This window comes from Theobroma cacao, chromosome 1 (genome assembly GCF_053813885.1).
Source record: "Theobroma cacao isolate CCN51 chromosome 1, ASM5381388v1, whole genome shotgun sequence".
NCBI classification, from domain to species: Eukaryota; Viridiplantae; Streptophyta; class Magnoliopsida; order Malvales; family Malvaceae; genus Theobroma; species Theobroma cacao.
The window spans coordinates 13,825,271-13,852,890 of NC_142639.1; the positions used below are offsets into that span (position 1 = coordinate 13,825,271).

Below are 27,620 nucleotides of genomic sequence, written 5' to 3' on the forward strand. Positions count from 1 at the left end.
CAGTCTGAACTTCATCTTGGTTTTCTTTTGGACGATAAAGATTTAGACATGATTGTTTTTCCCTACACCCTACTTAACTTTATGTTTTATCTTTCTTTCTTTCTTTTTTTTTTTTTTTTTGCTTTTTATTTTTTGCAAATTCTAGTGTTTTTAAGACCATCCATCCATTTGCAGCTTGTCATGGAACCAGGGTATTCATTTTTAAGTAATTCGAGAGAAACAAATATAACACACACATTCTTGCCAAAGACAGCTTACCTCTGAGACAATCTGCATCAATAAAAGAGTTTTAGTAAAGTTCCTGTTATTGATGCTTCTTTTTTACTAAAGCATAACAAAAACATATCGCATTGACATCAACCAATCAAAACGAAAAATATAAGCATTACAACCACAATCATGGCCATGAAAACCCTCGGTGGGTGGACAAGGATTTAGTATTAATGTATTAAACTCTCTGCCGACTAGGTAGATTTTCTTTTGACACCCAGGTCTACATAGATATCGACTACAATAATTTATACCAACTCAATAGAAATCTTCTTTTGTAGGAAAATACAGAAGCTTAAAGAGTAGCAGGCTACAGATTTCACAAAAAAAAGAGCATATCATGGTGAAATATAATTTATCATTATGTTTTACTCGTACAACTTTTGAAGTTCGTCTTTGAACTTGGCCTTCAACTGTTCCCTCTTTATTTTGAGAGCAGCAGTAACTAATCCAGACTCAGGTGTCCATGGATCTGACAGCAATTTAATCTTTGCAGGTATTTCAAACTTGTCCAGTTTTGCATCCTTTCCCACCTGCAATTGCAAAATTCTCTTGGGTTACCATTCCAACTTATTTCCCTTTTCCCACAAGTCCAATAATAGCAATGCCAGCGGGATATACTCGACCATATGTGAAATATTTATTAACCTTTTACATGCTTTAGAGAGGAAAAACAAAGAAATCCTCCTCAGAAGATGCATGCTAACTCAAATAGGCTTATAAGTTGGAGAACAGAGCATCAAATAAGCAAAAAATTAATGCCAACAACTTATACCATGGATGACACAAGGACGATTGATTGCACATGTGCAGCAATGTCACAAAGTTGACGAGAGATCATCCATCGTAGATTGGGATGTTTATGTATAATGATGATAACTTCTAAATGTGTTTTCTGCATTTGAAACTTATCTAAGTTGTTCTGAGAAAGTTACAGTATTTAAATAAAAATAAACAAACCTTTGAAAGCGACCGTTGCACCTCGCCAACAGTTTCAGGTTTACCACACAGCTCCGGAAAATCTTTGTACTTTATGCCAGCTTCTAGAGCCCACTTCTCAAGAACCGGGCGTGATGGAACAATTAAAGCTACACAATAATTGTGAAACGGATCTGCGTATACCATCATATTGTCAACAAAGTTACTTAAGATCAGTGCTGCCTCAACCTGCAATGAGCATTTCAATGGAATGAGCATCCCACCCAGCCTTAAGAAATAAGTATTGGACAAAGTTTTTTATAAATACCTTCCCAAGAGATATATACTCTCCATGTTGAAGTTTGACAATATCCTTTTTCCTATCAATAATCTCAAGGCATCCATCAGGATGAAATTGTCCAATGTCTCCAGTGTAAAACCAGCGCATGCCCCTCTCATCAACCTGCAGGCAAACAAAAGTTCATATTAGTTGGTGCTCAGACTATGAGACCTCGTTGCAAAACTGCTTTCACATTAGAAATTGAATGCAAGCATTCATTACCTTGTACACCTCATTAGTTTTTCCAGGATTGTTGAAATAGCCAGTGGTTACACTAAATCCCCCAACAACAACCTCTCCTCGAGGCATCGGTTTGTCAGATGTTGTATACCCACCTTCTTCCCAAGAGACAAGCTGCAAAATTAATCCAATTCTTCAAGATTTCAGATGATTCACCTTAAATAATTACCAGCATGAGTTCCTAACAATATCAGGTCTCCTTCAGTCGATTTGAAAATACTGAAATAATCTGTCATTATTGTTCACTAAAATTTCTCCCAAGCGCCCAAGGGTATAAGCCACAAGCTGAAATGTGCTGGCAGCAATAAAATATTTTATAACTTTTCTTCAGAAAGCAAACACAGCTGTTTCAAAACTAACTTGATTATTTTATGTGGCATACCTTGATGTAACAACATGGAAGAGGTGGCCCAACTCGGCCTACATTTGTGTCATCCCACTCAGAAAAAGCAGCCCCAGCACATGTTTCTGTCAAGCCATATCCTTGACCAATGGGAGCCCTAATGAAGAAAATTGGACATGGAAAATGAATTTAACTGAGAAAACTAATCACGAGATTATTTAACCAATTTGCAAGATATGCAGAAAAGATTGATCTAGGTTAGAACTGAGGTTGAACTTCCTAGAGTGCTTCAATCTTCGTCTTGCCCTATTGATTCGAGTCTTTCTTAGAAATACCGATTTCAAGTACTTTAACTTCAATACCAACTCATAGTCAGAGTAAAACTTGAAAGTATCTTTCATACTAATAAAATATATATTACAACATGTTTCCAGTAACTTTTGCAATACAAAAATGCTCAATGTATAACATGTCTGAAGCCACAAATATGGCAATCCACTTATACCATTAAACATATATCTTTTCACCAGGTAAACAAATGTGAAAGAAACCGATGTTTTCTTCTTTTAATTGCTAATCCAAAGCTTCATTCCTAAAGGCAAAACACATATATAGAGAAGAAAAGATATTTGTCTGGTTTGAAAAGGTAAATTGCATATAATGGTCAGAAAATAAAAAGGAAAAATAAAAGTAAATAACATCATAAAAGCATATTTCCTTGAAAATCAGAACTTTAAAACAGTATAATTCACAATTGTCTACTCTATTTTCACCAACTCATCACGAGATAAGAACTTGAGTATTGATCTGTAGGTAAACTTCCCCAACCATCTGATCATTCACTGCAAAAAATTTCTCCAAAACTTTAACTAAATAGAAAAACTCTAATATGGTCAGTAATCAGCTAGCAACAGGTGTAAAATGATATGCGGTGATCGTATGGATATATCTAAGCAACAATGTCATACTAGCCACTCTAAGAATCAACTGTTACGTGAATGTTTTCTGACTGGAAAGTCGAAACTAATACCCTTATATTTTATAAGCCAACTATTTGCCATCAATATGATACAAAGGAAGGAAACAAATTTTCATTGAACTATATTGGTATCTCAGGAAGAAAGAATCGTTACCCCATGCAAATGTTGATGAAGTGTTGGGAATTCCCAGATAAAGGGGCCCCACCACAGAGCATAAATCGGATGTGCCCTCCAAGTACAGCACGTACCCTTTCAAAAACAATAACATCCCACAACCATCTCTCCAGTCCCCAAGCACCAAACCAGCTTCCTTCTATGGCTGCCAGTCGGCGATTATAAGCAATGTCAAAAAGTTTCTTTGCTAATCCTCCCTTCTCATCAACCTACATTAAATAGAACTAATTAGTAAAAAAGGCAGCTTCTTAGTTACCCCATTTTCTAAAACTGAACATGGTGCAGATAAATGCTCCATGTATACAAGTGTGTCAAACCAGTTCACACCTTTTTCAGAACTCCTTCTCGAACACGATCTAATATAGCTGGAACGGCTGCCATGAGAGTGGGTTTTAATACAGAAGCATCTCCCTTTGTCCCTTTCATGACTTTATTAGAAGTATCTGTTAGTGTCAAAGGTGAACCATAGCCAATTGCACAACCTGCACACAGCATCACAGACTGGGGAACACAAAAATGTTAGAATAATCTCAACGACAGTGATAGGCAATAAAAAAAATGGATATAAACTTACCTCAGCTGCCAGTTCAAAGACATGAGCTAAAGGCAAATATGCCAAGTATACATCATTCCTTCCCAGTCTTGGGATCACAGTTGTAACTGCTGCAGCAGTGGCAACAATGTTGCCATGAGTTATCATGACTCCCTAACCCATGAAAGAGTACATCATGTTAGACTATAGCAACAAACAGAACTCTGGAATTGAGGAAATAGCAATCAGGGCACAAGTAGTTGCTCAGTTGCAGAGAAAGGGGGAAAGTACAATTGCTTAGTCATCAGTTCAATTAACAGCATGCAGACACATAAATTAAGTTTTGAAATTTTGAGTTCAAAAGTAGAATTTGCATTCAAATATTTCCCTTCTTATTCAAGTCGATCATGCAAAGAAATACAGCAATCTACATTCTCCTTCAGAATGTGCAACCAGTAAAGGAAGATAAATCCATGGTCCCTGCCATTCCACTGAGGCCATTGGCTAGTATTGTTCTCAATGGGCCCTAAGCTTGTGCTTATAAACAAAATACTGAACATGAAAGATAAGGAACAAACCTTTGGCAGACCTGTACTGCCGCTCGTATACATTATAACTGCCACTCCATCCTTGGAGGGTAGACTAGGAGGAATGGGAGCTCTTTTTCCAAGTTTCTCAACGTCATGAAAAGAAGAAACCTTCCAGTCACTCATACTTCCAGATAAGCCAGAAACATTTGCAGCCTCATCATCTTCAAAGTAAATGACATTCACAATTGTTTTCAGGCTTGAGCTTATTGCAGCCAGCTTTTTTAACTGCTTGGACTCACAGATCAAGGTCGATACCTGGGTCTGTCACAATTTTAAAGCTTTGAATTAGGATGACAAGCATTAGAAAACAGGAAGACAACCAATATTATCAACAAGCATCGGAAAACAAGTGAGGAAGACAATCAATATTATTTAACCACAGAATCACAGGAATACATTCAATAAACCATTTGTTCCTTACTAATTTAGCAGAAAATCATAAGCAATAAATTTCTCACCTCATTGAGAGAGTGAATCAGGGCATCCTCGCCAAGTGAAGCATAAATAGTGACAACTGTTATATTCTGCCTAAAACATCCCTGGAAGTCCAAAAGAAAGATGCCTGTGCATCATAAATTTAATTGGAAAAAGAATGAAAATTAACCAAAAAGAAATGTTAAATTGAAGTACGATGGCAATACCTGAAAGGCAATTTGCCACTCTGCTCGAGTTTCAGAAAAAATGGCAGCACGAGTATCAACGTTATGACCAAAATTAACAAGCCCAGATGCAAAGTTGCAAACACGATGATAAACCTGTCTATAAGTTTGCCATTCATAATCCCCTAGGTGTAGCTTCTCAAATTTCCTGCCATCACTAGCAGTAACAAAGTCCTTCTTAATTAGTTTTCTTGTTCCAATAAATCGATCTCGTGAATACTTTTTACAACATTGCTCAAAAAGAGCTGCCATTGTTGTGGCCCCTGCCCAAGGAACCTGAATCAACTCAGTCATTCGAGCATTCCGCACAGCATAACCTGCTTCACCACCCACTTCTACTGAAACTCCTCTCTTTTTCCCCTTTTTCTTTCCCATGAAAATGGTGGAAAGCAATACAGGTATTATCGTGGCAACAATAACAGCAACCACAATCCCATAAGTTCCATAGCTTTTCCCAAATGATAACAAATAATCATTGGCATCTAAACTTTCCGGCATTGGTGTATTGAAGGCTTTTCCTTCAGAATCCTCCATTCTGAATGTTTATATCGAAATCCTATAACATTCCTTTACAGGGCAGACCTGATGATGAGCTAAAATACACGGAAAAAGTTAGCAACTTGATCAACCACTCAACTTGTAATGAAATAAGTTTTGAATACAGAACTACTGCCCAAAATAAAAGGTCTTGATGTTCGTGACAACAGATTTGAAAAGAGAACTTATACTTCAATAGCTAGAATAACTTAACTAGTAAGAACACATACGCTCATCTACACTCGACAGGAATTTTAGACCCAGTTTTTTCTTTCTTTTAATTCTTCATGGCTTATAGTTTGACCATGGTTAAAAAAAAACAAAAATATGCAAGGATAAATGTATGATCAAAACAACATGCATGATGAGCTAAAATACATGGAAAAAGTTAGCAACTTGATCACCCACTCAACTTGTAACGAATTAGGTTTTAGATAAAGAACTACTGCCCAAAATAAAAGGTCTTGATATTCATGACTACAGATTTGAAAAGAGAAAAAAATCAGCTTATACTTCAATAGCCAGAATAACTTAACTAGTAAGAACACATAAAGCTCATCTACACTCAACAGGAAATTTTAGAGCCATTTTTTTCTTTCTTTTAATTCTTCATGGCTTATAGTTTGACCATGGTTAAAAAAACAAAATATATGCATGGATATATGATCAAAACAACATGCATGAAGCCATGAACACACAAACAGACATATAAGGTAAGCTCAGAGGAAAGAGATATTACAGAGCACAACAAGGCGTAATACGAGGAAGAATTGAACTTTTTTTAATTGTTTGCACTAAGAAATGGCTTATTTTCCCACTTGCAGTATATTTTCAGTCCGGAATTGACTTTTTATCATGAATGATGAGACAATAAGAACAAAAACTGGTTAGCAAAACCCAGAAGCCAAAGAACACATCATGAAGATACGATCATGCTAATAATTGACTCTTACATAAATCAGTTGTCTTTGATCCTTGAAAGAACATGCTCAGATCAACAACTGAAATTTCATTAATAAAAAATGGGAAAAAAATAAAACACCATTACTACAAGGAGAAGAGTCAGATAAAGACAAAGACCAAGAAATTAAGAAGCAAACCAACTTGTCTCTATTCAAACTGAAGTTTGTGGTTGAGAATTGAGTTATAGCCTTGATCAACTCACCTAAGCTTTTTAATTCAGCAAAAAAATATAATTGAAACACAAACAAGCAAATCAAAACCCAGATTTGGAGATCATCAAAACTACAAAAAGAAAAAGTTGTCACCTTGCTATGTCTATCTGCAAACTAAATCAACCCCAAAACAAACAAATTGTAGCAAAACAATCTAGAAATGACACTAAAAGAGAATCGTGATGAACAAAAGAATATTGACTAGAGATTTACCTTAGTGCTTTAGAAAAGTTGCGAGAAGCATATCGGCAGTTGCGATGCCTTTTCGCTTTTGAAGGAAGAAAGGAAGGAACGAAGAGTATAAATACTGTATATAAAGAATAAAGCAAAAAAGTTGGCGAAACACAACTGGTAACCCCAAAATGCATTAAAATTGAGGAAAACTACCCGGATTTCGTCGGGGGATAATTTCGGTACTTAATGTTGACGAAATAGATAGTGAAGTAAAAATAGAATAAGATAATTATTATTTTATTTGAAATGATAAAAAAAATAAAAAGGAAATAATTATTTTGATTTATTATAATGTTTAGTTAGTAACAATAATTTTAAAATAAAAAATAAAAAGATAAAAATAGTTTTTATTATTTATATGATTATTTATTTTTATTAAAATTTTTAAATATTAATAATTAATTATTTATTTAAAATATTAATAATAGATAATTTAAATATTAATATTTTATTTAATTTAAATATTGTTATGATTAATTTTTTATTTTATTTTATTTTATGTTTTAAATATTAATAACTAGTAATTTATTTAAAATATTAATAATTGATGATTTAATTATTAATATTGTTTATATAATTTAAATGATATTATATTTATTTATTTTTAATTTTTTTTGTTTTAAATAGGAATAAATTATAATTTATTTTATTAATAGTTGATAATTTAAATATTAATATTTTATTTATAATTTAATATTAATATTTTATTAAAAGTTAAAATCATAAGAGAGAAGGAAAAGAGAGTAAAAAAATGATATTTTATACAAATGAAGTTGTAATTTTTTAAATTTATAAGGAGTATTTTTATTTTTATTATTTTTTGAGTTTATTCTTTAATTATAGAATAACTAATACTATAGGGAGGATGATATTAACTATTTCTTAATTTTAAAAGATTTTAAAAAATAATTATTCTTATAAAATGATTATTACTTGAACTATTTTTTAATCAAATAAAAGAATTAAAATTTTTTGAGAATAAAAAGAGAATGGCTTAGACATTCTCCAACCAAACATGCTAAAAGTAGTAATCGTGATAACTCCTTGGAGGAAGTAATGTATTTCCGCCACGTATAAAGGCCAACCAAGTGCCCAGTCGGTTTAACTCGTGGCGTAACGTGTGACGTCCTATGATGCCTACGTGGCTTTTCCTTTAACCATTGACTTAATCACCATGATGGTTTTGATTTGAGACTTACGATAGTTGGAAATAAATGTGGAACATTCCGCGGTTTACTTAAAATTAAAAAGGAAAAGAGCAATGCTAAGAAGTGCTATTATTTATCGATGATATTTATAGAAAAAATAAATTTTATTGCTTTTCTATTACTTGAACAATAGATGATATTTATAGAAAAAATATATTTTATAGATTATTTTCTTAAATAACAAAGTAGTTATTATTTTTCTTTTCTTACTACCGTAAAAGTAGGATTTTGGATTATTAAACTCTTATCTATAACTATAACTGTACAGAATATAGATGGAAACGTTACATGAATGGATAAAGAAGCTACATCTACACTCAATCGCCCAAGATTAAGTAAGAAATGGTGCTTCCTAGGGTTTAAATCCAAAACCTAAACGATTAATATAAAATAAGACGTAGATAGTGCAGCTGTAATACCATAATAGGAATATATGATTGCCTTTGATTAAATTAAGGGGTTATCATACAGCAGAGCTTCTTTAAAGCATCTAATTATTTTACCATTATTATTAAAGATATAATAACTACTACTGCTTAGATAACGTTGTAGTACTCTAACCGGAGCTTTGATCCGACGTTAGCATACCCAAACCATGCTGACGGCCGAATTGGTTCAGTCATATCAACTATCCCTATCATAAGTTGAAAAAATAAAAGACAACCTAAAATTGTACACCAGTAATCTCAGATATTTGGACAGATTCAAAAAGATATACAATTTCATCAGTATGATAACAAGTTGACTACAGTTGAGCGAAACCATATGCTCGGACAGGATGGAACAGGATGTTATCGTTTACAAAGGAAATTATTGTACAATTTTTAAGTAGTGCACTGCACGGCATTTCCCTACCTTCATTTAACCTCCCTCACCCAAAATTGTATCATGCTTAAAGAAAATGCAAATTCTAACACTATACAAAATCAAGATAATATTTGTCCGATTAAGATTAACATGCTTTAATCTAACAACCATTTGACTTCCTTCCTGATCCCAATGCCAGGACCCTTGGTTTAACTTGAGATCAAAACTCTGAGCACCGGATCTTAGATAACACTTTTCCTTGAAAAGAGAAACAAGAAATAGAAGCCTCGTTAGGGCCACTTAATTTCAACTAGGCATCGAGGCCATACACAACTTGGTCGATCTTATATCCTCACTTATCATAAAAATAAAAAAAAACCATCAAATCTGCAAGAACAAGATATCCTTGCAACAAAGCCAGAGTGGCAAAGCAAATCTACCACCTTAGGTTAGCACAAGCAAACTGGGAACAGCCACAGCCATTCTGTTCAATCTCGCCCTGCTTTACAATTTATGGTTTAAAAAATTGTTGGAGCTGCTCAACAAGCATTGCCAAACTCTTGACCTACACCATGCAAGTGACTTCCTCTAAAATTTTCAGATGCACGAGGGTTAAGCATCCACAAGATATATACCCACACTATTAAGAGCTATCTCCCTAATTGATATCTACAAGCATTTCAAGCCTTCTATGCTGAAATGCTGTATGGTTCAACAGAATACTAGAAACTTAAATGAGTAGTTCTCTTACCTGTGTAGCTACAGAACCACATAACAGCATCTGCTACCTGTGAAAGTTACCTAGGCCTTCAGATTTGCATATCAAGAAAAACTAGAAAGTTAAAAAGCAACAAGCTCTCTGTGTCAACAACAATCTAGTGTGTACTTACTAATTACCTAAATGTTACATCCAAACCTCGTAACTGGTTCTAACTAAGTTCAAAACAAAATAGAAGTCTTTAACTACAATAAACTGACAATAATAAACTTAAAGCACAAGATAGCAGCTCAACAAAAATTCTTTGCTCTTTTGATGAGAAGCTCTAGATTGATGCTGATCTAACTTGGGTTCTCTAAGCAATAGAGTGATGACGGGCAAATCTAATAGTTCTTCTGATCTTCTAGATAGTGCCCACTTGCAAAAGTGCACAGTGCCTAGCCAACCTGTGATGAGATATGCTGAAATATTGAAAACCTGGGGCAACTTCTATGGAAGATCTTAAACTCGTTCTACCTTGCGTAAGGATGATAGCGACTACTGCCTCCATACCCCGTTCTACTACCATATATTCCACCTGGTCCACCAAAACCAGCACCCGGGCCTGAATCATAACTACCACTTGAGCCTGAACCACCATAACTTCCATAGCCTCCGCCTCCACGTCCATATGCACCTAAACCACTCCCACTAAGCCCACCAGCATAGGAACCGAATCGGCTAGAATAACCAAAAGATGACTCCCCGCGATAACCAGAAAAAGCACCAGCACCACCGCCAAACCCCGCATAACTACCACCAAAATCAGCACCACCACCACCATATCCACCATAATCACCAAATCTACTGCCAAAACCTCCAAAAGACCTATAAGGAGCAGCACCAAAACCACCACCACTACCAAAACCACCATAATCACCAAATCCACCATAACCATCATTGTATGAACGTGCCCTAGATTCACTACCATATGCAGGTCCAGGTGCTGGGTTTGAGGCTTTCTTTGGTTCAGCCTTCTTGATTTCAACCTACAACAAAGAAGTAGGTTAACCTAGGTTTCTTTCACCAGTAAATTAACTTGACAGCCTGCCTTGAGAAGAAAAAAAGTCATGATAACAACAATAAACCTGCAATGAGCTCAACTAAATTGAAAGTTGAAAAACTATTTAACTCTGAAAACCAACAGAAATGCATGAGCATTTAACTTGAGAGAATAACAATAACAGTTACTTCCATCATTGGAAGAGTTTGACATGATACTTTGCACTGTCGCTGTACAAACATTATATACATATCTGTTTACATCAGATTGTATAGGGAACCATTGAACAAAAGTACTCACCTGAGTACCCTCCATATCTATCATGTTTCCATTGGCCAGCATGTTGTCAACAACTTTTTCAGTGTCAAACACGATAAACCCAAAACCCCGAGAGCGTTTGGTTGCATGGTCACGTATTATCTCATGTTCCACCACTTTTCCATACTTCGAGAAGAAATTCTTGAACTCATCTAAGGTTCAAACAGCAATATAAAAGAAAAATAATAAATAAACAATATCCTCAAGTTAAAAGCATCAGCAATGACAATTAGCACAATAATATAACACTTGATGTTACAAACTATGGATATATATCTAAGATCAGACCTTCAGTAACAGATGTTGGAATCCCACCAACAAATATTTTCTTTGTCTTGAAGTCATTTGACTGTGAAGAACCTTTTGGAATGGTTCTTTTAATCTCAACCTGTGCCAAAAAATCAATCCATAATGCAAAATTGTAAACACTTAATGTTCACAGCAAGATCAATCCAACTTTTCTATGAAATACAAAAATCATATTACAGCTAAAATCCACCCCAACAATGACATGATGTTCTCTCGTTAAGGATCACATCACAAACACAAGATAAATTTCTTCTTTTTCCCCCAATTAGCAACGATAACACTAAGAAGCTAGCTCTCCACAACTCAAATGCAAAGACGTAACCAACTCTAAGAAAACCAGAAACCCAGTTTTAAAATTTATCCGACCCCACCAATGTTGAGAGTTGAGATTATTTAAAATTGTAACCAACAGCAGATCTTCCAATATAACAATAATACTACAAACACAAAAGAGGTTGAAGCTTAGGCTTACTTGTTTGCCATTAATAACATGATCTTCTTGCATAACAGTGTCCACAACAGAAGGATCCGCGAAGGTAATGAACCCGAAACCACGGGGCCGACCCGTATGCCGATCTTTCATTATCACAAAATCTGTTATCTCCCCATACTTTTCAAAGTACTTAGTAAACGTATCTGAAAAACCCCACCAATACCCAAAACCCCCAAAAAAATTGTAAAAAAGTCAGTAATTTGAAGAATACCCATCAAAGGAAAAACATAGAAACCTCAAAGAGAAGAAAAAAATATCACCTAGAGTTGTGTCCTTAGCTAAGCCTCCAATAAAGATTTTCCTGCAAAAAAAAAAAAAAACCCTATTAAGTATCGAGAATGTTTGGAAATAGAAACAAAGGGCAAAAGGGTATAAATTTGTATTACCCTGGGCTAGCGCCATCGTTATCACTGCCCTTTCTGGAACCCATGAAAGCTAGGGTTATGAGATCTATGGAGATCAGAGAGAGTGAGAGAGAGAGAGAGGTAGCGAGGGTTGGGGGGCTAGGGTTTGGAGACAAGCTGGACTGTGGGTAAGGAGCAAGAAACAGATAGAAGTGGAAAATCAGATAAAAACTTGTGAAGTATTCCTTTTAATAAAAGGGCTACAGAAAACGAAGTTTCTGGATGCCTTGATTTCCTTTCCTTCATCTGAGGAGGGGCAAACCCCTTTAAAGGAAGAAAATATCTAATAACGAAATTACCAATTTTTTGGTGGTAATTTAGAGATTATACAGATAATTTGTTTGGGTGAATGAGCTCAGCCCGGCCCAATCGAATTAACTTTTGTTTTTAAGACAAAGCAATAATTTGTATTTTTTTGTTTTGTTATTTGAATTGCTTAAGCTCATGTTGAAATATCAAAGTTCAAATTAATATTTTTTGATGGGTTGCCATGGAGTTCTATCTTTGTGTACACCATATGGCTATTTTGGTATTAGAGAAATTTTCTCATCTTTGATAGCTCTTTTACATGGCCTCATAATCCATAGCAGCAAATCTAGATAAAAACTAAAGGGGCATTTGACATTTTAAGTAAAACTCAACAAAGGGTGAAACATGAAGTAGTGATTTCTTGGAAAAAATCGAGCAAGACATTTATTAAACTAAATGTCGATGGGAGTGCCAGAGGCCAACCTGATGAAGCAACGACAGGTGGAATTATTCATGATGACAAGGGAGAATGGATGCTAGGTTTTATTCATAAAATCGGTATAACTTTTTCGTTAAATGCTGAGCTATGGGCATTATTCCAAAGTTTAAATTTGTGTTGGAGAAGGGGATTTAGGAAGGTTCAAGTGGAGTCTAACTCCTTCCTTACTATACAGAAGTTTTCGATGAAAAGTAATATTTTAGACCCTAATGTGCAGTTGCTGAGGAACATAAAAGAACTACTCTTATGAGATTGGGACTGTAAAATATCTCACATATCTCGTGAAGCGAATCAATGTATCGACTGGATGGTCACACATCATGATAATCTACCTTTGGGACTTAGTGTTTTTGAGTCTCCTCCTTCTAATATTATTTCTCTTTTATTAGTTGATATTTTAAGAGTTGCTTGGCTTAAAATGATATAATAAGTTATTCTTTTTCCACTATATATAAAAAAATTAATATTTTTTTCCCACATAAATAAGCTATACTACAACATTTTGTTTTCAAAAAAAAAGGCTATACAACATTTATAGAATAAGTTATTTCAAAATTTAAGAGTTTATTTGACTTATTTTTTCAACTTGAAAGCTATTATAATTCTTTTGTGAAAAATAATAACTTTTAAAATTAAAGTAAAACTGTTTGGTAAGCTGTTTAGTAAAATAAATTATACAAGTTTTAATTTTGATTATTTATCATGAAAGGTATTTATGTCATTTTCAAAGTGCCTAGTAAATCAAAGCAGAACAAGTCTTATATACGATTTTAAATGTTAAAATCAAATAAATTTATATAGAAACGAAACAGTTCTCAAACTTTGTATAGTACTAATAGTATTATATTTTTGTTGATCTAGCAAACAATTGAACCATGATACTTCAGTGCTCTAAAAAATAAAAGAAAAGAGAAAATAATGTATTTGACATTAAAATCATTTTTAGTGAAGAAGAGAGAAAACCTTTAAATAATACTCAAATGCAGCTTTGAATTTTAGGTCTTCTTTTCTCTTAATTTTCGTAAGAACAAAAAAATCTCAAAATTTATTATTATGTTATTGAGTCTTCTATTTTTTTCTAATAATTTTTGTAAAGAGAGATAGAGAAAAGGGAGATCACGACTTGCATTGGAGAAGGATGATTTGTAGAGGAAGGGAGAGGAGAGAAGATCGATTGAAAGAGAGTGAGGGATATTTCTTGAAAAGCAAATGTATTTTTTTTTTAAAAAAAAAAGATAAGAAAAAGCTTCTCTTTGAAGCTTTTCTTTAATTTTTTTTATTTTATTCTTTAAAAAAATTATTTTTTTAAGAATTTTTCAAAATCTTATTTGATCTGATTTTTGTTTTTAAGAGGTAGATAAGCTAAAAAAAAAATTGAGTCAAACAAGCACTAAAATAAACACTAATATACTAATATATTGATTTTATAATATTTCAATCTATCTATAATAATATACTAGAATAAGACCCGCACTATGCAGTAGGTTATTAAAATTTAATAAAAAGGCATGATATTCAATAATCTCTTAAATTATCTAAGAAAATTCAAATAATTCTTTATTCTTTTATTGCTTACAATAAAATCCTTGTACTTTCATTTTATATCAAATAAATTCTTATAACTAATGATTGATTAATTGCCATTTGTTAAAATACTTCTTGTCATTTTATATTCACATAGCATTGATATAACGTTGATGTTAAAGGTGAAAAATGTCACATGATCATGTTATCATATTAAATTAGTATATCACATCATCATCAATTGTAATATATCAACATGTCATATCATTATCAATTATGATATGTTAACATGCTACGTTAACGTCATGTGGCATAAAATAACAAATGACTTTTTTAATTAAATCAATCATTAGTCATAAGTGTTTATTTGACTCAAAATAAAAGTATAAGAGTTTATTTGGTTCAAAATAAAAGTAAAATAGCTTGATTGGGAGCAATAAAAGTATAAAGGTCTATTTGAATTTTTTTTGAATAATTTAAGGGTTTTTTTAGATATTATACCTTTTAATAAACAATTTTATAAAAAATTGAATGAAACAATCGAAGTTATTGAGTGATAATCTTTAATATCTTAATTTTTTTAAAATTGTTTAAAGAAAAAAAATCAAATTATTTGTTTATTAGGAAGTTATTATTCAATCTACAAAAATAGAGTCATTTGTAATAATTTAGAGAAATGAGATCTGTTTTATTTTTAATATCATGATTTGTCTAGATTCAATAATAGATTCTTAAATTTGTTTATATTGAGAGCAAAAAAGAAACTGAAACAATGAAAGATATGGAAATGTACAAAAGTAGTATTCATTACAAAATAGATAAAATTTTTACACAATATATAACAAGGTTGTCGATTGACTAATGAGCATAATATTGTTCAAAAAATTGGGACAACATTGTAGCAATCGTAAATTCTTTATTAAAGTAGCTAAAACCTGTCTATCAATAAATATATGTTAGATAGCATGAAACGTATAAAACAATTGTCACCTTCATATGAAAACAAAATACAAGACATTTACATCAATGATGAACAAACTAAAAAATAGTGAGAAAAACATAGATATATCGAACAATCATCAGTATGTTTTATCATGACATAAGTGCATGGATCATAAACAAAATTAAAACAGAATATTTGCAGCTAAATAAATAACAAATAAAGAAATGAAGAATGCCTAGCTTTGATTTGAATAAGAAGAACAAACCAAGAATTAACAAGTGATAAAAACATGAAGAATAAAATGCTAAAAAAGAGGTAAGCAAAAAAATGGCAAATAATATTCAAATAATGCTACGATTGTTTCTAAGTAAAAAATAACTATAGAAGAAACTTACGATATATAAAATTAACAAAAAAGGAATACATTCAACAATCATCAACATCTCTCATCATGATATAAGCACACACATTGTGAATGAAATAAACAGGAAATATTTATAATTAAACAAATAAGCAGTGAAGAAAGGAATAATGGATAATAATTTACTATTCATTTTGGCATGAAATGTAATGAGGAAACATACAAAAATGTTTATAATTAAACAAATTTATTGATGACATCACATAAGTTAGCCTAACGTCAAATAATATAAATAAACAATCATAAAAAAAAATATAACATGACATAAGATGTGATAAGCTCAAATTACACAATACTTAAAAACAAGAAAAACAAAGAAAAAGAAAATTAATAGATTTAACACATGAAAAAACAAAAAACAACACGTCATTAACTAAATAATTAGGTAGTGGCAAACTCACAATGGCAGGATATCTAATGCTATAATTACTAACAACTAAAGAGATCAGCTAACGCATTATACCTTTATCTCGGTTGCCTTGAAATCCTTTTGAATAACAGATTACAGAGCAGAAATAGCATTCTGCAGAACAATCACAATAGGAAGCATTAGACAAATGTGATTATTTTAACTCATGTCAAACATGTGGTCTTTAGCAATATTCTTTACCATGCATAATGAAAACACACACATACATCATTGCGTTATTTCCTCATAAGTAAAAGCAAGGCCATTCTTCATCTTCTTTTTTAAAAAATCAACTGCCTCTTGTTCTTTTGATCCAGCGTTGGTTGCCTACAACATATTAAGTCAAATTTCATTCCAAAAACAAAAATGTTTAACCTAAAATTGGTTAAAAGAATTTTCAATCCATGTTCATTGCACCAATACTGATTGGAGAATAAACATGCTACTCTCATTCCTAAAAGAATGGATAAAGAAAATGAAATTGTTAATATAATTAAAATTTAAATATGTCATTCATTTACTTATTCAAAATAAATAAATAAATGTCATTGATTTCTAGTAGCAAGGAGTTATAATATTTGGTTGGTAGTAGGTACTGAAAATTATTATATCATCATTATTTTCCCATTCTCACAACTTTTTCTTGGGTGAGCCACCTTTTGAAATTAGTGGTAACTACTGTGATTTTTCATGATCAGAAGCACACTGCAAACAAAAGAAAAAATAATCAATAATTGTATTTTACACTTATAATGTAAATAAAGGTTTAGAAAATAATATGTTAAAAGAAAACTTTTAGAAAAAAAAAAAAAACCTAGCAATGAATCATAACCATAATAATAAGGGTTCTTTTCAAAAATAACCCTCATGCATAAGTTGTTTTTGACCACCCCATATTTTTGGATCAAGTTTTTTACCATTTTCATTTCTCAGCTTTCCTCGACAGACCAAGCATTCCTCACCAAAGCATGCTTTACTAGTTAAAGAAAAACTTTGGAGTGTTTTAAGCATTTTAAGCATTGATAGAAGCATTTTGGAGTGGTTTAAGCATAAAACTAGGTATATTCGTTGATTATATTGTTAAATGGAATATAGTGTATCGTTTAAAGTTGTTGATTTTGTTGAATGGAAGTTGACAGTATTGGGGGTTTTTAGGTTGAGCGTTGAGAAGGCATGCGTGACTGGTTGATAAGGCATGCGTGACTAGTTGATAGGGCATGCATGATTGGTTTTAGGCATTGAGTTTAGGGATTTTAGGCATTACGTAACTTAAAATTTGAGTGACTGGTTGATAGGGCATGCTTGACTGATTTTAGGCATTGGGTTCAGGGGTTTTAGGTATTAGTGACTTAAGGTTTCCGTGACTAGTTGATAGGGCATGCGTGACTGGTTTTAGGTATTGGGTTTAGGGGTTTTAGGCATTGCATGACTTAGGGTTTGTGTAACTGATTGATAGAGGATTGCGTGACTTGTTTTTAAGCATTACGTGATTGGTTAATAGGGCATTATGTGACTAGTTTTTAGTCATTGCATGATTAGTTAATAGGGTATTGCATGATTGATTTTTTAGACATTGCATGGCTGGTTGATAAGCATTGCTTGACTAGCTGATAGGGTATTTCATGACTAGTTTTTAGGCATTGCGTGACTGGTTGATAGGCATTGCATGTAGAGGCGTCAATATGGGTTGGTCCGACCCAGCTGGCCCAAACACTTATGGGCTGAGAAAATATGGGTTAGGCTAGGCCAGCCCATTTTTTACATAGCCCATCAAAACCTTAGCCCACCCCTTGTTAACTCATAGGCCAGGTTGGGCCAACTTATTTCCTTTTTAAACAAAAATCATTTTTACAATTCTACCTAATATACTTCTTATCAACAAAATTGTACTATGATTTAATTCATAAATTGAATAATAAAAACATGTTACAAACGAATAAATTATATCAAATATAAATAAACAAATAAATTACGTAAATAAAGTTTCAATCTTTATCATAAACTATCATCCCATAAACATAAGTATATAACTAAATAAATAGAAACTTCAAGACTCATTTATGTATTCTCAATCCTCATCCTTAAGCAAAATATTTAAATCTTGTTTGGACAGCAATGATGTCTTAAAATCTGAATCATTATCAATTTATCATATAATATTTATTGCCATAAAAAAAAGGGATAGTGAGTTTTAATCTAACCTAAAATTATTAATTTGACAAGTAAAGATTAAAGACATTGAAATATATAAAATAATCAATACCATTGGTAACTAAATTATCAATTTTATATAGTTAAATATATAAAATTATTTTTTTCTTTTGGCCCACAAGGCTAGCCTATCCCAACCCACCCCATCCCATTATTAGATGGGTTAGCCCATTTAGGCCCAATTCTAATATGGACCTAAATTTTCAAGCCCAACCTACCCCATTTTCAATAAAAAATGCGACCCAATGAGCCAAACCTATTTTGACAAGTCTAATTACATGATTGGTTTTTAGTCATTGCGTGACTGGTTTGTAAGACATTGTGTGACTGGTTTTTAGGCATTCATTGATTGGTTGATAGGGGATTGTGTGATCAATTTTAAGGCATTACGTGACTGATTTTAAGTTATTGTGTGATTGGTTGATAAAGCATTACATGACTAGTTGATAGGGTATTACATGACTGGTTGATAGGCATTGCATGACTGGTTGATAGGGTATTATGTGACTACTTGATAAGGCATTGCATGACTAGTTTATAGGGCATTGCGTGAATATTTTCTAGGCATTGCTTGGATATTAATGTTTTTCTATTTTGTCCTCAACTTTAATGTTTTTATTATGTATCTATTTTGTTACTTAATAAGCCATGCTTCACTAGTTCTTGCTTTTTAATCTTCCTTGATCATATTTGCTAAATGTATATGTTAGATGTTTTCTGTTGCAGAAGGCCAGATTTGAACAGGAGAACCTAAAAGCTTTGCTTCTGTTCTGAGAGACTAGTGGGCCTTGAATGCTGGCATTAACATCCATTATAAGTGGACGCAGTTACATGTCATACGTAAAGCATTGCGAAAAAAAATGAGTTGGAAGCCGTGAAGAGAATGTGCTTTTGGGAGCTGATGGGCATCGAATAAGAAAATAGCTTATTATGCGCCAATCTCATGCATAACCTACTACTTCGTAGAATCAATGAACCCGACACCATCGAGGGTGAGTTATGGTTTGCCATAAGCAATACTAAGGCGCGTTTCTCCAAACATGAGTTCTGCTTGGTGATAGGACTTAAGTTCGGCACCATTTCGGATGTTATTTCAAGTCTTTACGAGATTATCCCCAAAGGAATTCACCAGAGATACTAGGCATTAGAGAATTAGGTAAAGCTACAAGATGTGTTAGATACGATCGAAAGAGGGCAATTTGATCAGGATGGAGATGTAACAAAGATGGCCTTACTCTTGATTGTAAATAATATTTTATTCAGTTAAGATTACAGAAGATCGGTGACTTTGTGGCTGTTGTTGCTGGTTGAGAACATCAACCAATAGAATGTATTCTAATGAGGTACCTACGTCTAAAGTTTAACCATGGACTACATATCAAGGGGTTTCCAAGTTCCACCAGTGGGGTTGTCTAAAAAAAAACACTACCACTTATACAGATTTATATGGGTGCTTCAGATAGTGTGCCATAATGTTTTTCATTTTCCTCTTCACATAAGATTTTATTAGGTGATTATAATGTTTTGTAGTGCTGGGCATTAGAGGCCATTCCCACTATTTAAAGCTACTTTGGATTCTGCCGCCAATTTGAAGACGCTTATCCACGAATACTTAGATGGCATTACGATGAGAGGCCCACAGGTTTCCATAAGATCATTATAGATTTGGAGAGTGAAGGCAGGGTGAGGAACGAAACAATATTATTTTTATTTTTTGTTGTCATATGTCAATTATCTTTCAACCTAATGGCAATGTATGTTTTGGTGCAGTGCACGCATTATAGACGTTGGAGCCAACCACGAATGAGAACTCGGAGGCATATTGGGCTAACATTGATGTCCATCTATCATTGGGGCATCAATACATATCATTATGGAAACTAGAGGGTCGAGCAGCATTTGGACCTAAACAAAGGTAAAAAATCATCATGCACAAGGAAAAAGAGTGATAGGAGTCATTAAACGGAGATGCGTTATGGACAAGGAGGTGAATGCCCCTTTTGCTGCTCTTTAGGCTCCTATTGCTCAAGCATTGCATGATGATCAAACGCCAATGACGATGCATCCTCAGATGCATACAATCTTATAATGTCAATTGAAATGACTAAAAATGCAGTGAAAGAAGGACCTCCAATCAATGCAGTTGGAGATCTAATGAGGGATCTAGATAGAGATGTAAGGGCTGAAAGATCGAATTGTACGTCGACTTCTTGAACATTTTAAGGTATAAACTTCTAGCTTTTTTCATTTTCAAGATATAACATTTAGGATGTATTTGATGTTTTAATGTGTTTAATTTCTGTCACTGTGTCGGGTGGGTTTATCGGTCAATTAAATGGCATGCGTAACGAAGATGGCGATGCCCATGGGGTTGATGGTGATGAGCCAACCGACATGGTTTGGAGGACGAGAGGTGATGAGCCAATTGGTTTAGCTCAAAGCTCACCTCCTCTTGCCCCATACATAGATCCTCTTGAGGCCCCACAACCTGCTCTTAACACACCTTCACCTAAGGACCAACATCATACTCAGAGCACACCTCTTCTGAGGCTTCACCTCAACCTCCGAATGAAGATGCACTGCTGAACATGGCCAGCAAATACCTACAAAGCCTTTATATTAACCCCTTATTAGTCTAGCTTAAAGAGAAAGATACGTTAAAGGACAAATGTGAGCACTTTAAGAAGAACGAGTAACACAAGGTAAAATGAAAACATTACACGATATTAGGCATTACGGTTCGAAATAAATGAAACCAGCGACCTTTTGACGTTGGTAATTTATATGTGATGGTTAACATGATAGGCATCAGAAGGTAGGACAGCCCTCAAATTTTCAAGCTATTGGAGAAGTAAGATGAGTAGATGGACAACCAACACATTGATGTATGCATCAATATCATGTGTAAGCACAGTCATAAGCACCATTCCCTGTTGTACGAACCAAGCGTATGCATTGTTGACACATTTTTCTATGAAAGTATATTATAATGAGTTTTAATTATTAAAATATTTATTTAGAGATTTAGTTCATGACGTCTTATTACTGAGCGTAACTTAATTGATAGGATATTTAGTATGCCTTGTGCTATGAAATGGACTTTAAACCCTCTAATTCGAGGTTCAAGCCAAAAAAAGTGGTTATTCTTGAATTTCTATTCGATTATGTGAGGGGTGACAGTCCATCATGGGAGAAGCCATGGCATGCAAAAGACTCGATTTTGGCGTCGTGCCATTTTAACAGCCACTAGGTTGTAGTGCATATCAACTTGGTCAATTGGGGTATAATGTTGGTGGACTCTTCATATGGTTGTTTAGATGCAATTAAGTCCCCATTACGTGATGTGCAAATGCATCCCTTAACCGCGCTATTTCCCATTATATGCCACCAATCTAGATACTTTGACAAAGCACATCATAGAACATGTCGTTGATTTCTCACACAAGTGCACGTATCGTTAACAAGCAATATAGTAATTAATAAAGTATCGTCCCCATGAAAAATTGTTTTAATTCCTACTATTAACTACTAAAATTATAACACCCTAATCTTATTTAAATAATCAAATTTTAAAATTATTAAAAAGAAAAATTAAAATTACTAAACTAAAACTTCAATCAACTACCAGACCTAAGATTATAATATCCCTCAATACTCATCTGATTATTGTCTCTCTCTTTAACTCAATTTAGTGGATTAAATTACTACCCTAAAGTCATACATTATTTATAAGTCTTTATCGAGTTTCTCATAAAAATACCTCTCCCAATTAATTTTCTATATGTTTATACAAATTTAATTGAAGAAAGATTCATTAAATTTGTGCTCTAATCCTGGCTACATATGGCTTATAAGTATATGTCTACCCTATGTGCAAATCAAACCACCTAATCAGTTGGGTGTATTCGATCATACGTTATTCTATTCAAGGTCTACCTAAATCTCCTTCGTCAATGTGTAACCTAGGTTTCCAATTCAATCTAATTGGTGATCAGGTAATTAGAAACATTAAAAAAAGAATAAAATAAACAACTTAAATCTACCAAAAATAAGCAAAAGAGAGATAAATAAATCAAACTACATATTGAGTTCAATCATAATCTTAGATTAACAATTTAGTTCTCCATTAAGTCACACATCATCATCAAATAAAGTTTAAACAATAAAAACAAACAAAGAAAATAAAATAATAATAAAAAAGATAAAACTCAAGAATTATAATCTGGATCTTCCAAGTTTTTTTTGAATCCTTCAAAATCTTCTCAGCTTCAATGACTTTACGGCTTGACTTTCAGCTTTCAATTTGGTGTTTTCTTCGTTCTCCTCTTTTCTCCTCGAAAACGTTGTTTTTATAGGCTTTGAAATTGGCCTAAGTTGGGTGAAGAAAGAAGTCAATTCGAACTAGGATTTCCTTATCAGACTATGTGAGTCGCAGCCTTGCCCAATTAATTAACGGAAATCGTAATTGCTCTAGGACTGCTACAGTATGTTAACTTCGACAAGATTTTGACCACCTTCCAAGCTGAACAAGGTGAAGTAATAAGTATAAAAGTTGTATATTTATCTCTTATCTTTTCAATGGTCTAAGAATTGCTTCATTTGAAGCTCGGTAGAGAAAGTTATGATCAAAATATCAAAACATGTGCAGTGTAAGTCTGTACCTCAAAATTGTTCTCCTTCTTCCACTAAAATTCTTCTTTTATCAAATACCTACAAAAGCACAAATAAATCAATAACAACCTATCTTAACCGCATTAACACCAAATTAAGTATAAAATTAACTAAGATTAGATTGACTTACCTAAAATAACTAATTTAAAATAATTAAACTAATCTACTAATTTCTATACATTATTACAAGAATTAAGTTAAATTATTATCAAAATTAAGCCCAAATAACTCTACATCATAGAGTTATCAGAACATGACCTTGGATACATATGAGCTAGCAATTAAATCGTTTAACCTTGATACAAGAAGATGGAAACACTTGCAAAAACTAGGTAATCGCTGCAATGGAGTGGTTGATCTGTACGGGTGACACGACCCTGAGGAAAAATGCCATCAAAGGGCTAAGGAAACTATATTCACTAGAGATTTTTGCTAATAGTATTGATGCAAAGTAACTTTGTTTATTTTTTATTCAAACTTAAGTTTGTAAAGTAACTTTGAGTTATAAACTTTTGAATTATGTATAGCTTTACAATTATGGAAATCATATCTTTTGTAGATAGCTTACACAATTTACAATCCAAAATTAAACATGAGTACAACATATAGGCATCGCGTGACTGATTGATAAGGCAATATGTGACATTTTTTTAAGTATTGCATGACTGGATTTTATGAATTGTGTGACTGGTTGTTATGTACTACGAGACTTAGGCATTGAGTAACTAGTTTTGAGGCATTATTAGGCATTGCGTCACTCCACATCTAGCATTGTGTTGTGTGACTTACACATCACGTAACTGGTTTTTAGGCATTGGTATTGCATGATTAGTTTTTAGGCATTGCATTATATTAAACATGATTTTCTTGCAATTTAAGGCTTTTTAACACCCAAATCAAATTTTTGTCGACTTAAGAAATTGGCAATTTCTTCCCATATTAAGTGAAGCAAATTGACAAAAACTTATAATTTTATTCCTCCCATCAACATTCTCATCCTTTATTCTAAAATTAATCAATTTCTATCAAAGGCTAGCAAACAAAGTAGTAAGATTTTTCTTGAAAATAATGGAAATATATAGCCGCATGTTTTCTTCCTTTTTTTTCTCATTTTCTTTTATAGTTTGAGAATTATTTACCACATGTTTCTATCAATGACAAGGCATAGGAAAACTAATTAACAAATAAGTTCATTTATCATATTAAGCATTAATGAGACATAAGAAAACAAATATATATTGAAAAGTAATTAACAATGATGTTACACGTTTAATTTGTCAAAGGTAATGGACCATATATACTGGGCTAAATATCAAGTTTATAAACAATGATCAAAATATCATAACAAAAGTATTCTGGCTCCACTAATTAATCAAGATGCAAATCATGGTATATGTGATATACTTAATTCTGATGAGCCACTGTATTCGTCTACAAGACCCCATATGTTTCCAAAGTTTGTCATTTGTAGTAGACAATTGTTGCGTGTATGCCCGAATTGTTTACAAGTTGAACATGCTTTCGATCATCATCATCGTTAAAGTGCCGATTGACTAAAAGATAGTGCCGGATTTGTTGATGGAACTACAAACAGTGTTAGGTAATTTTGTCCATTATGACCATAGCTCTTGCATTGTGAACATTTCGGTCATCGACTGCCTTCCCCAACCAATGGAATCCTTATCCTCCTAGATCTTCTCGCTTGACCTCGCCAAGGTGGTGGCAAAACGACAATTTGTTTTGCATCAGGGGGGATTTCCTAATCACTAGGATGTCCAACAAGGTGAATAGGAACAACATAACCCTCCACCCAAGATTGAGTTTTGTAATAGTTTGAGCAAAATTCAATGGCTACGCGTTCGCACTTACTGCAAAGATAATGAACTTAGTTGAGGAACTTGAGGAACCATGTAAAAGTTTAATTCATTACAAAGAAAATAATAAACATGGATATTCGTACCTTATTGTGGCCTTAGCATGGTTGTAGGGGAGTAAATCGATCTAGAACTCCCTACATGAACACATCTTGATGGACAGGTCTACTACTTTGTCCTTACTCAAGCCTATAATTAAGAACTCCACTCGATCTATTGTTTGTGTAGAAAAGTGACATGCTTCATTGAACTGTGTTTTCAACAAATAGGTAGCCCAAAGGTTGAAGAGTGTGGTCACATTGAAGGCTTCCTTGTGTTGTTCATGGAACCAATGCTGGAACTTGCCTCTAATGCACTCAATCAAGATAGTGATTGGCATTTTTCTTGCCTACCTCAGACATGAGTTAATACACTCTGCAATATTGGATGTCATGAGTTTGTAACACCTTACCGTTGACCGTGCACGTGCCCATCTCTTAAGGCGTAATTTCATAAGGTGGTCATAAGCATCCTTGCAAATCTATTTCAGCTACTTCATATCTCTGTTGAAATCGATTACCTTATAGCAATTGGCTACAAGAGTGAAAATTACTGCAATGTCTTCGTGCTTAACTGGCTTTTTACATTTTTTCCCAAATGGTAATCACATAAACTGTGGTATGCATCATGATACACTTTTTCAACTGTATTCTTAATGCCAAGATGCTAATTAATATTGCATTTTCAAGACAACCATCGCACGATGCAATTGGGTAAGAAACCATGACCACGATTTTTTATCCTTAATGTGGCCAATGCCAAATGCAACTGAATATATTTGCTCATTCGCGTCTTTGTAGATAACAACAATAGATTACCCTTGAATCTACTTTTCAAATGTGTAGCATTAATAGTAACTACAGGCCGTATTACAGCCCTGAACCCTCGAATACATGCCCCGTATGCCCATAAACTATATTTGAATTGTTGTGCCTGGTTGGTAGCCATGTTGTGACTGTGCTAGGATTTTCACGTTTTAACATATGAAAATACGAGGGTAAGAGTTGGAATGACTCTTTCGAGGGATCGAAAACAAGACTCTTTGCATACTCCTTCATTTAAGGATCTTAACGGGTAGGGTACTCGTTAATTTTGAAGTACTTGAACCTGAACCTAATTAATAAATAAGGTACCCAAACCTTGTAATTACTTGAATATTTTTTAAATTTACTACCTTAACTGGAACCCTAATACATATCCATTACCCGATAATTACCTGAACCCATTTAAAAACCTAATTATGTAAAAAAATTATTTAAATACTCTTCATGGGTACCCAATTACCCAAAACCTAATCCGTATCCGTATCTATATACAATAATATTTTCATCCATATTCCATATAATTCACTAATAATTAAATTTATGAAAGCACACAAGCAATAAAATTTAAATTTAAATAACAAAAACAAATATCTCAAATGTCAACTTAAATAACTAAAAACAAATTTTCAAACAACAACTTAAACAACATTACAAGTTTAATTAACTATATGGGTTTGTCCTTAAGTACATGCAATTAAAAAAAATAGCCAGGTTTCAAAACAATTATGATCTCACAACTTCTTATTAGGTATATATTTTATAAATTTATATAAACAAAGGTACATATATTATAATTAATAATTTTAATATTTATAATTTTTGTAATGTTAATATAAAATAAATAGTAAAAATATTTATATTTAAAGTATATATACTAAAAGTACATATATAATAGTAGTTATATTCCTTATAAATTAACACAATATATAGAGTATATGTATTAAAAGATATTACAAGTTAATTAGTAATCATAGTTTCATGATTAATTTAATTAACAATATGGGTTTGTCTTTAATTACATAAAATTTTAAAAAAACATAATTGGCTTCGAGTATTGGGTACCTAAAGGGTAGTACCTAAATTTTACCTAAATTCCACCTAAATCAGATTATAAGGTACCATAATCTTATATAACCAAGTCGAGTACTCACCAGTACCCTGTAATAGGGTACTCTTTGCCATCCCCACCTTCCCTTGTCAAGCCTTACCATACAAGCATTGCAATCCCCACTTGTAGTTAATCTCTTCCATTATTTCCTTTTATCTCAATGGTGTTACATTATTTTCTTGCAACTTGGGGGGGCATAAGTTCATCAATTAAACTTGTGCTCGTTGTTTAATACCCACCTTACAAACCATCAACAGTACACGTGTGTACCTTGTGGAATGTGCAAACTTGCCAATAATCTCCTTCAGGTAATTTTGTTGCACACACAACGAACTTGCATGGCTTGTTCTTACAAACAACCTCAAAACGAGCGTGACATGACTTTTTAACTCTAATATCGAAATGCTCTTTTAGTGCCAATATGTTCAAAACTTGTTTCAATTCAGCCTTCGAGGGAAACACATTTCCTCAGTATAAGCGATCATCAATTGATCTGGACCCCTCGAAACTATTTGGAAGGCCCTGCATTGACTAGACATCCCTACTTTTACCCTTTC

At 33.1% G+C, this 27,620-nt stretch overlaps 2 protein-coding genes across 5 annotated transcripts; both read right to left on the minus strand.

The window, feature by feature from the left end:
- Positions 1 to 400: 400 nt before the first annotated feature.
- On the minus strand, positions 401 to 7,131 carry LACS8 (AMP-dependent synthetase and ligase family protein). Of its 2 annotated transcripts, XM_018122611.2 has the most exons (14): positions 6,972 to 7,096; positions 6,688 to 6,753; positions 6,537 to 6,584; positions 5,029 to 5,639; positions 4,846 to 4,926; positions 4,376 to 4,648; positions 3,840 to 3,971; positions 3,593 to 3,766; positions 3,245 to 3,474; positions 2,151 to 2,268; positions 1,751 to 1,882; positions 1,517 to 1,651; positions 1,231 to 1,437; positions 401 to 803 (listed from the first exon to the last, which is right to left on the minus strand). In XM_018122611.2, the coding sequence occupies exons 4-14, from the start codon at positions 5,578 to 5,580 to the stop codon at positions 639 to 641; spliced, it is 2,199 nt and encodes a 732-aa protein (XP_017978100.2). In that variant the 5' UTR covers positions 5,581 to 5,639; positions 6,537 to 6,584; positions 6,688 to 6,753; positions 6,972 to 7,096; the 3' UTR covers positions 401 to 638. The 2 variants fall into 2 exon arrangements, with proteins under 2 accessions (XP_017978100.2, XP_007049394.3); XM_007049332.3 differs by lacking the exons at positions 6,537 to 6,584; positions 6,688 to 6,753 and having other exon boundaries at positions 6,972 to 7,131.
- A 1,986-nt stretch (positions 7,132 to 9,117) lies between these two features.
- LOC18612506 (heterogeneous nuclear ribonucleoprotein 1-like) lies at positions 9,118 to 12,495 on the minus strand. Of its 3 annotated transcripts, none has more exons than XM_007049334.3 (8): positions 12,274 to 12,495; positions 12,148 to 12,188; positions 11,867 to 12,030; positions 11,374 to 11,473; positions 11,068 to 11,237; positions 10,242 to 10,753; positions 9,759 to 9,795; positions 9,118 to 9,265 (listed from the first exon to the last, which is right to left on the minus strand). In XM_007049334.3, exons 1-7 carry the CDS (start codon positions 12,315 to 12,317, stop codon positions 9,792 to 9,794), a joined length of 1,035 nt encoding a protein of 344 aa, XP_007049396.2. In that variant the 5' UTR covers positions 12,318 to 12,495; the 3' UTR covers positions 9,118 to 9,265; positions 9,759 to 9,791. The 3 variants fall into 3 exon arrangements, with proteins under 3 accessions (XP_007049396.2, XP_007049397.2, XP_088665455.1); XM_007049335.3 differs by having other exon boundaries at positions 9,250 to 9,572; XM_088809329.1 differs by lacking the exons at positions 9,118 to 9,265; positions 9,759 to 9,795 and having other exon boundaries at positions 9,870 to 10,753.
- Between the last annotated feature and the right edge of the window lie 15,125 nt (positions 12,496 to 27,620).